Source organism: Capra hircus, chromosome 23, assembly GCF_001704415.2.
Source record: "Capra hircus breed San Clemente chromosome 23, ASM170441v1, whole genome shotgun sequence".
NCBI classification, from domain to species: Eukaryota; Metazoa; Chordata; class Mammalia; order Artiodactyla; family Bovidae; genus Capra; species Capra hircus.
Window position 1 is genome coordinate 41,428,835 of NC_030830.1, and position 9,789 is coordinate 41,438,623.

The 9,789-nt window shown below is 50.7% G+C and overlaps 1 protein-coding gene across 1 annotated transcript; it reads left to right on the top strand.

Annotated features, from left to right (window-relative positions):
- Nucleotides 1,601-8,102, top strand: LOC102187998 (HLA class II histocompatibility antigen, DM beta chain). The gene is made up of 6 exons (XM_005696209.3): nt 1,601-1,886; nt 2,692-2,973; nt 4,801-5,085; nt 6,651-6,767; nt 7,164-7,199; nt 7,534-8,102. The coding sequence occupies exons 1-6, from the start codon at nt 1,832-1,834 to the stop codon at nt 7,545-7,547; spliced, it is 789 nt and encodes a 262-aa protein (XP_005696266.1). The 5' UTR covers nt 1,601-1,831; the 3' UTR covers nt 7,548-8,102.

Sequence of the window (9,789 nt, forward strand, 5' to 3'; positions counted from 1 at the left end):
TCTCAGTCCTAGGACAGTGAGTGTGTGGGCACACTCAAATGTTTGTGTGTGTGTACCTTGAAACCTTTGGTGTGAATCTTCAACTTGTTTTCCAAATTATAAAAAGGACCATTAACAGGACTTTTAAGATTAAATGAAATAGTGTGGCTCTCATAGTATCCGCCACAAAGTAGAAGCTCACCAAATTTTGGACTCCCCCCCACCTCCGTTTTCGGTTCATTCAACACCCTTCACGGCTGATTAGAGAAGTTCAAGTGTAGAACAATCTTGTAACCAGGTGGGGTTGAGGGCGGGGGTGGTAGGAAAACATGGTCAGAGCATCAGTGAAGCTCAGCTAATTACACAAAACCAGCCTTTGGTTCCTGATATTCGTCTATATTTTCATTTGGAGGATATAGTTTCCCCTTTCCTCTCTTCTTCAGAAATATCATATTCTCTTGGAGTCAGGGACTTGGAGGGAGGACGGGTAAGTGCCGTGTTAAGGGGTTCCCGCCTCATCCTCTTTTGTTTAGCTCACTATTAAGTCAAGTTCAAGAGCTTTCAGGAACCAAGCTGGGGAGAGGCAGCCCTGAAGACTGGTGGGGACCACAGGGAAGTCAACTGAGGGTTTTACATTTGTAATGGAAAAATCTACCAGTTGTATAGGTCACAGGTGAGAATGAATTGCTAAGTGAAGTTTGTCTTTTCCTGGGGAAGAAGAACAGGGAACGTTTATCTCATTTTCCTAGTGGCTTCACAATGCGAGGAGGGCCTGCCCCAAGACAGATGGGACCTGTCAGGGAAACACATAGGGGAATTTTGAGTTTGGGGGAGACAAGTGAGCTTTGGGCACTGGCTCATGACCAGCTATATATCAAGCAGATTAGTGGGGTTGCCCAGCGGTCTGCCCTGAGATGGTTCAAAGGATAGGGTGTCCTGGCTCCAGAAAGCAGAAAGGGGAAAATGAAACTCGTCTGGCTAGAACGGAAGAAGCAATGGGAGCCCAGGGAGGGACTGTTCAGGGCTGTGGCGCTGAGCCCTTAGGAACAGCGCCTCTTATTCTGCCATCTTGCTTTGAGGCCGGAAAAGAAGGGCCTCTTGTCCACCTGTTTCCCGGGTGACAGGACAGGCCACGGGTTATGTAATCAAGGGTTAAGTTCCCCAGTAACTTCCCTTAAAGGAGCAAGAGAGGTGGCCTTGCCTCAGTATCTGGGGAGACCTTAAGAGAAAACAGTTAGACCAGTGGGCAGTCTAGGCTGCATACATCCTGGGAAGACAGGGTTATTCTCTCCACCAATCTAGGGAAATCCACCTGTGTGTGTGGGGGTGTGTGTGTGTGAGAGCTGCTCAGTCGTGTCCGACTCTGCAACCCCATGGACTGCAGCCCACCAGGCTCCGCTGTCCAAGGGAGTCTCCAGGCAAGAGCACTGGAGCGGGATGCCATTTCCTTCTCAAGGGAAATCCACCTGCAGACTGGTTGTTCTGTGGGATAGTAAGAGACCAGTTGCTAAAAACCCAGGGCAGGATGAGATCTACCTGGTAACTGATGATGCTGGGCTGAGATGCTCAATGATTTGTCTCTATACTTGTCCCCGCCTACCTAGGCAGTCTGACAATTCTCAGTTTGGAACGCTCACATGATCTGGCAAGGAACAGGTTTATTATCTCGGGCCTTAGTAGCCCCAAACTGCTCATTTAGAGAGCATCAAGGGGCCCCGGGCAGTACCACATTCCCACTTAGTGTGTAGAGATACTCTACCCAGGCTGGAACTTTTGGGGTAGACGAAGACCCAGGGCCCCTGGAGGAGCTGGTCCAGGGGACCGAACTCCCCGTGTCTCCCCAGAGCAAAGAATGACTGTCCTCTTGCCGCTGCTGCTGGGCCTCAGCCTGGGCTGCACCGGAGCAGGTAAGGACTCTCCCTTCCTCTGCTCCCTTTGGATTGGGAGGTTCTGTTTTGCTATTGGATTCGGATACCCCAAAGCAGTCTATCTCCCTATTATATACTCCCACCACACTTTGTACTGTAGCTTTGCAGCAATTTTTTGAATTTATATTTTTAAATTGAAGTATTGTTGATTTACAATAACGCACATGTATAGTTCTTTTTTATATCCTTTTCCATTATGGTTTATCCCAGGATATTACTATAGCTGCCAGCGCTACACAGTAGAAACTTGTTCATCCGTGTAGCAAATTTAATGTAATTAAGCTGTGTAATTATTTGTGTGACAGATATCTCTTGCAATGTAGGCAAAGGTGATGATGGCCCTGTTGATAGCTGCTGTGTCCCCAGTTCCTCGCGTGGTGTCTGGCACACGGCGAGTCCTCCAGATATACATGTGGCATGGATATTTAATAATGTATCCAGCACAGAACAAGCCTGACTCTTTCCTTTGACCCCCTTTTCTCACTCAGTCATTGGTCTTACTGAAAAGCTTAATCCTGGGTAAATTGTTGTGTTTAAACATGCAAATAATTTTGGGTCACTTGTGTCTCCATGCTGAGTCTTCTGTAAAGAGGAAATGGGATCTAGGAACTTCTCTGTTAGGATTACCTAGTGCCTGCATCAAGACTTGCAGAGACTCCTGTTCATGAGCTTGGTGAGCAGATGATGCCTCAGGCAGGAATTCTGTACCCTCCTCACCAGGTGTAACTGAGGCTTGGGCTCCTGCAGAGGACTCTGAGCTGCCCCCTTTCTCTGGCTCCTGCAGGTGGCTTTGTGGCACACGTGGAAAGCACCTGTCTGTTGGACGATGATGGGAGTCCAAAAGAGTTCACGTATTGCGTCTCCTTCAACAAGGACTTGCTGACCTGCTGGGATCCCCTGCAGGCCAGTATGGTTCCTCGTGAATTTGGGGTGCTGAACGGCTTGGCCAAGTACCTCTCAGATTCCCTCAACAGTGACGATGTCCTGATCCAGCGCTTGTCCAGTGGTCTGCAGGACTGTGCCGTGCACACCCAGCCCTTCTGGAGCTCTCTGACCCACAGGACACGTAAGGAGAGAGGGGAGCAGAGGGATGGTGCGGAGAGGGGAGGCCGTGAAGGCTCCCTCCACTGACGGGGGTTTAATGTGGGCAGAAAAGAAGCAGATAAATGGGAGGACCTGTGATGTAGAAAGAGAGGGAAACAAGGGGGTTGACAGGGATGGGGCTGGAATGCAAACTGGATGGTGATATTTGAGCAGGCAAGGAGCTTCTGCAGGGAGAGTAAGAATGTTCTCCTTCGATTCAGGGCATCTCAGGAGACAGACCCAAGTTCAGCCAGGGGTTGAACTGTCAGAATACCCAGAATGGCTTTCCCCAAGATGCTTGTGCCTCTGTATCCCAGGTTCTGGTGTCCCGGGTCTAAGATGGGCCCAGGCATGGGACAATTTGGAAAGCCTCCCAGGGAATTCTGAAGTAAAGTGAAAGTGAAAGTCGTTCAGTTGTGTCCGACTCTTTGCAACCCCATGGACTGTACAGTCCGTGGAATTCTCCAGGCCAGAATACTGTGGATAGCCTTTCCCTTCTCCAGGGGATCTTCCCAATCCCGGGATCGAACCCAGGTCTCCCATGTTGCAGGCGGACTCTTTACCAGCTAAGTCACAAGGGAAGCAAACTCTTTCCCTAATCACTTGCATAGAGAATGACTTGAGATTGGTTAAAAAAAAACCAAAAAACCCAAACTTGAAGTTCTCTATCTTAAAAAGTATTGTGTCTCGAGATATCATTTCTCAGAATTGCCTGGGGAAGGTGCTTGTTAAAAATGCAAGTCCTGGGATTTCCCTGGTGGTCCAGTGGTCAAGAATCAGTGCTTCCAGAGCAGGGGGCTCAGGTTCAACCCCTGGTCAGGGAACTAGGATCCCGAAAGCTGCGTGGCACAGCCAAAAACAAAGACAGAAATAAATTAAAAATAAAAACATAAAAATAAAAATGCAAGGCCTTGAGAGCTACTGCAGATCTGTTGAATAAAAATATCCAGGGATGCAGGCTAGGGAATCTGCATTTTAACACAATATCTTGGATTTTTATCGAGGATTTTATTTGAAAGACACCCAAGCAAGCTGAAGGGTCACCTAGAAAAATAAATTACTAACAGATGGCAATATGAACGATCTGATGAATTGGGTCCACCCTCATCCAAATTCAAGAGTTAGTCCTGAATTAGTCTTGCTTCCTTAAACTATTCAGGCTTCCCAGATGGCACAGTGGTAAAGAATCTGCCTGCTAGCGCAGGAGACTCGGGAGATAGGGGTTCAATCCCTGGATCAGGAAGATCCCCTGGCGTAGGAAACGGCAACCCACTGCAGTACTCTTGCCTGGGAAATCCCATGGACAGAGGAGACTGGCAGGCTCCAGTCCATGAGCTTGCAAAGAGTCAGACACGGCTGAGCACGCACACATGCCTTAAACTCTTCAAGGGAAAAAAAATACTTTCTTCACCAAGTTAATCTGTTCAATGTGATTTGAGGACAAGGGTGTTTTCCTACTTTTGCTCACCCCCACCTATAAGTCTGGATGACAATTTGCTTTTAAGTACTTGCAATGAATACAATGCCTTCTGAAACAGCTTGCAGTTCAGCCCCAGCTTCTACTTCCAGTGATCAAACAGGATTTTGGAGGAAGGAGAAAGAAAGGAGCAGGGATGGAGTGGGAGACAGGAAAGAGTACAGAGGAGTATATTCCAGCCTCTCATTTTCAGAGGGATGTATGCAGGCCTGGGGTGAGGGCGGGGAGGGTGGGTGGGCAAAAGCCAAGAAGCATTGAAGTAGGAGAGAAACCAGGTTGGAGGAAAAGCCAGGGTGGTACCCTCCTTCGTGACTGTTTCTTCCTCCTGTGCAGGCCCGCCGACCGTGCAGGTAGCCAGAACCACTCCTTTTAACACGAGGGAGTCTGTGATGCTGGCCTGCTACGTGTGGGGCTTCTACCCAGCGGACGTGGCCATCACGTGGAGGAGGAACGGGCAGGAGGTCCTCCCACACGGCACAGCCTGGAGGGTCATCCAGCCCAATGGAGACTGGACGTACCAGACCGTCTCCCACCTGGCCACAACCCCCTCTTTTGGGGACACCTACACCTGTGTGGTCGAGCACATTGGGGCTCCTGAACTCATCCTTCAGGACTGGAGTAAGTGCGCAGCAGGCGGGAGGAATTAGCGTTAAAGCAGAGAGCTACTGGAATTCCCTGGCAGCCCAGTGGCTAAGATTCTTCGCTTCCACTTGCAGGGGGCCCAGGTTTGATCCCTGGTCAGGGAATTGAGACCCACACGTGCTGCTCTAGCGTGGCCAACAATAACAACAAAAAGCAGAGAGCTACTGCAAGTGGGTTGGAGAAGGCAGTGGCACCCCACTCCAGTGCTCTTGCTTGGAAAATCCCATGGACAGAGGAGCCTGGTAGGCTGCAGTCCGTGGGGTCGCTGAGTCGGACACGACTGAGCGACTTTGCTTTCACTTTTCACTTTCATGCATTGGGGAAGGAAATGGCAACCCACTCCACTGTTCTTGCCTGGAGAATCCCAGGGACGGGGGAGCCTGGTGGGCTGCCGTCTCTGGGGTCGCACAGAGTCAGACACGACTGAAGCGACTTAGCAGCAGCAGCAGCACTGCAAGTAGGTGGTTGTAAAAAAAAAAAACACCGGTACTTTGGCAGAGGGAGGAAGCTGTAGAGAGGTCCACGGTACAGGGAAGAGAGGGAGATGCTGAAAATGAGCAAGTCTGGAGGAACTCGTGGAGCGTGCTTGACCAGAGATGGGGCCAGGGGATACTGGGGCATAAAGAGTTAATCATCCTTGCCGTTGCTATGGTGCTGTGGTTGGTGTTCTGCGCTTGTTGGAAGGTGGGAGGGGAGCCTGATTGTCCTGAGAAGAGGATGTTGATTTGGTAACCATATTTTCAGAGCCTCAGAATACTGTGATGCAGTATTCTAGGATCTTCAGATTTCCACTGTTCCGTTGTCAGGTCAGGGATGGGAACTGGAGAGATAAAGATCGCAGGAGAGCGAGGAGCCTCTTGGTGTCAGAGAGGGGAAGCCCAGGCTGACAGATGCTTTGATGTGCACGTTTGAGGGCTACCGCGTCAAGCCAATCATCACTGTTTGAACCCCAGGACTGGAAGTAGTTAAAGGAAAGGAATTTGGGAGGGGCACAGGATTCAGACTAGGACCAGTTCCAGGATGTGGGGGCTGTGGAGGTGGGATAGACACAGGTTCTGGAAGGACCCATGGCCAGTCTGAAAGCGGACAGGCAGAGACACCTAAGCCCTCGGATAGCAAGGAACTGCAGAAAGGAAAGGTGGAAAGACAATTTAATGGGAAAATGCTCGAATAAAGCAGTCAAGGGAGCAAGTATTGTCACCACAGGCAAGTGAAGAGAGGAGTGGGGGGCCCTGCATTCTCCGGTCAGGGTGCCTTTGGGGTGAAGAAAGAAAACGGGAAGCCTGGAGGGCCCTACGGTCTCAGAGAGTATCTGGAAGCCGGGGTACAAACCTGGGGAGAGGGGTTCCTCGGGGACCTTCAGGAACAGAGACCCACGGGACAGGGGTTTTGAGGAAAGGCCACTTGCTCAGGCCTGGATTGGTGTGAGCCCTGGGCCCCGGATGAGCACCTCTGAACCTCTGGGTGGAGGTCGCAGTCAGCGAAGGCGCTCTGGGGACCAGCTCTGGGAATTGGTTGCAGTTCAGTTCCTGTGTCCACAGCTCCTGGGCTGTTGCCTGTGCAGGCGGTGAAGGTTTCCTTGTCTCTGGTAACGCTGGTCCTGGGCTTCATCGTCTTCGTTTTTGGTCTGCGCAGTTGGCAGAGAGCCGCCTCCTCCGGTGAGTGAGCCTCCCGAAACGTCAGACCCAACCTCTGCTCACTTTGTGTTTGTGACTGGCTCTCCCATGGCGTCCCCCATTGCCATGGAGGAGACTTTCATCCACCAGGCCTGTCCTGGGCGGGAGGGATCAACTGAGAGATGGGGATCGACATCTACACACTGCTATGGATAAAGTAGATCACTAACAGGAACCTGCTGTATAACACAGAAAACTCCCCAGTACTCTGCAGTGGCCTAGATGGGAAAAGAATCGAAGATGAGAGGGGTATAGGTATATGTATGCACTTTGCTGTACACTTGAAACCAACACAACAGCGTAAATCAATTATAGTCTAATAAAAATTAAAAAAGAAAAGAAAAGACTGTCCTCAACGCAAATATTTTCTTCTCCTAGGCTACATTTTCCTCCCGGGGTCCACTTATCCAGAAGGTAATGTTTCTGTTGGTCTGTGCGCCTCCTGGTCCCTTGGAGGGGGAGACAGAGGGCGTTATCTCTGGTGCTGATGGCGGGGGGCGGTGCGCGTCCACTGGGATCAGGCTGAGTGTGATTGAAGCTGCTGCTGTTGGGCTCAGGAGCAGAAGGCAGGAGCACCGGCCCCCTCCGCTTCTGCCCGACAGTGTGTCTGAAAGTGGCTTCTAGTGCTTGGTGCTCTAGAATTTTCCACCTCACTGTGTTAAGGGCTCTGGCATGGATGGTTATAGGGACAAACGATGGGGTCAAGTTGGCTCGAAGCATTATTATCTCCTTTTCCTTTCTTCTGCAGGTCATCACGATTGATAGAGGCCGGACCCTACAGTTTTCCCTCCACGTGAGGAGGAGGCCTGAACTCTTGGGGATGCTGCTGGGGCCCTCCACATCTTCTTGGACCCTGTGGTTTCTCTATTTAATTCTTTGAATTTCCCAGTGTTCCCTGTGTGAGGGCTTTCCTGGTGGCTCAGCTGGTAAAGAATCTGCCTGCAATGCGGGAGACCTGGGTGTGATCCCTGGGTTGGGACGATCCCCTGGAGAAGGGAAAGGCTACCCACTCCAGTATTCTGGCCTGGAGAATTCCACAGATTGTAAAGTCCATGGGGTCACAAAGAGTTGGACACGACTGAGCGACTTTCACTTCACTTCACTTCCCTATGTGAACCTTAGTAACTTGGGGAAACTCATTCCTGGTAAAAATATTCTGTAACCAAGGTGCTGTCCATAGGCAGACCCCAGGGCTAAATATCTGGGGTGAATATCATCTGGGGAGGAAGGTTAAAGACCCTCTTGGGGGCCCCCCTGTGTCACAGAGGGCGTGAGTCACTGTTGATTGTCTCTGAGGAATAAACTGGTGGAATCCTGTTTTTTTCCATGCTTTTTCCTGCGGTCCTGGGGAGGGACAGCGGGCAGTCGGGCTGGGCTTGATTCGCTCCAGTCGGTGTTTCCTCCCATTTTCCCATCTGGACATGACAGAACTGGGGGCTGTTTTCTGCTGGATAATTCATAAGCAGACTTTAAACTTTGGTGGGAGGGAGTCACAGAGTCAGAGATAGTAGGAGGTTAACAGTTTTCTGAACTCATAAGGGATCTTAATGAGGCTTAAATGAGTTCATACTTGTAATTGGCCAAGAACATTACCTGGCACCCAGCCAGCCCGCCGCCGTGACGTTAGCTGTTAGCGGTCACTCTACCTTCCGGGCCAGGCGTCCTACCAGGTGCTTTACTTGCTCTGTTTCATTTGATCTTCATCACAACTCTGACAGACCCTCAGGCAGGGTTCAAGGGGCAGAGCTCAACTTCAGATCTGAATTCTGGGCCGTTACTCCTTCCACAACCAGCATGGGAAAGGGACCACAGCTCGAGCGCTTGTCGTGACGTGGGCAGTGGGCTAGGTGCTTTATGCTATATCTCATTCACGCTCCACAATCACCCGGTAAGGGGGAAGTGGTCTGCCTCCAAGACCCAAGATGAAAGTGAGGTTCAGAGAGGTTAAATAGCCTGCCCAAGATCGAACAGCAAATTCTCTACAGGATGTTGGTCTGGCTTAGCTGGAAGTAGCTAGGCTGCTGTATTCTGAGGACTTTCCTGCTGGCGCACGCACCATTCTTCAGAGACCCCCTTCCATTCCCTCCACCTGGAGCCCATGGGGCATCCACCGTTCGTGACTGGATTTCACACAGGGCAAGAGAGGTGCTTTAAAGAGAGCTGAGCGCGGAAGAATTGATGCTTTTGAACTGTGGTGTTGGAGAACACTCTTGAGAGTCCAAACTGCAAGGAGATCCAACCAGTCCATCCTAAAGGAGATCAGTCCTGGGTGTTCATTGGAGGAACTGATGTTGAAGCTGAAACTCCAATACTTCAGTCACCTGATTGCCAAGAGCTGACTCATTTGTAAAGACCCTGATGCTGGGAGGGATTGAAGGCAGGAGGAGAAGGGGGTGACAGAGGATGAGATGGTTGGATGGCATCACTGACTCGATGGACATGGGTTTGGGTGGACTCCGGGGGGTTGGTGATGGAGAGGGAAGCCTGGCGTGCGGCAGTCCATGGGGTCGCAAAGACATGACGGAGCGACTGAACTGAACTGAACTGAACTGGAGAGGTGCTGATCATTCCCAGTGAAGGGTGACACCTGCTGGACCCAGGTGGCATTGTCTTTGGAATGAGAGTTGGAGTCTAGAAAGAAACCAGAAATGAAAAGACAGAAAGTTGTGGACAGAGAACAAGCGGTTAAGAATGCACGTCTGCCAAAAAAGAAAAAAAAGAATACATGTCTGTGTGTGGGTGTCTATGTAGGAACATGGTAAGCAGAATCTGATGAGCTGCGGGAAGGGGTCAGAAGACAGTGTGTGGAATCTTCCTGGCTTGTCTCCATGGTGGTCTGTGTGGGTGCCTGGTGGGTGGGGTTGGGTCCCTTCCTCCCTGCATGGTTTCTGTCCTGATGGGGGCCTGGAGAACAGTGGGGATAGCACTGATCGTACAGCCTTCATATCCAAGGCAGGTGCTCAGGCATAAAAAAAGAAGAAAACAATTCCATTTGCAGCAACAT

What these genes read in the sequence shown, in the direction of transcription:
- LOC102187998 (XM_005696209.3), top strand. Translation starts at nt 1,832, where the DNA reads ATGACTGTCCTCTTGCCGCTGCTGCTGGGCCTCAGCCTGGGCTGCACC. An exon ending in CCTGGGCTGCACCGGAGCAG is followed by an intron (nt 1,887 to 2,691) that starts GTAAGGACTCTC and finishes TGGCTCCTGCAG; the next exon opens with GTGGCTTTGTGGCACACGTG. An exon ending in ACTCATCCTTCAGGACTGGA is followed by an intron (nt 5,086 to 6,650) that starts GTAAGTGCGCAG and finishes CTGTGTCCACAG; the next exon opens with CTCCTGGGCTGTTGCCTGTG.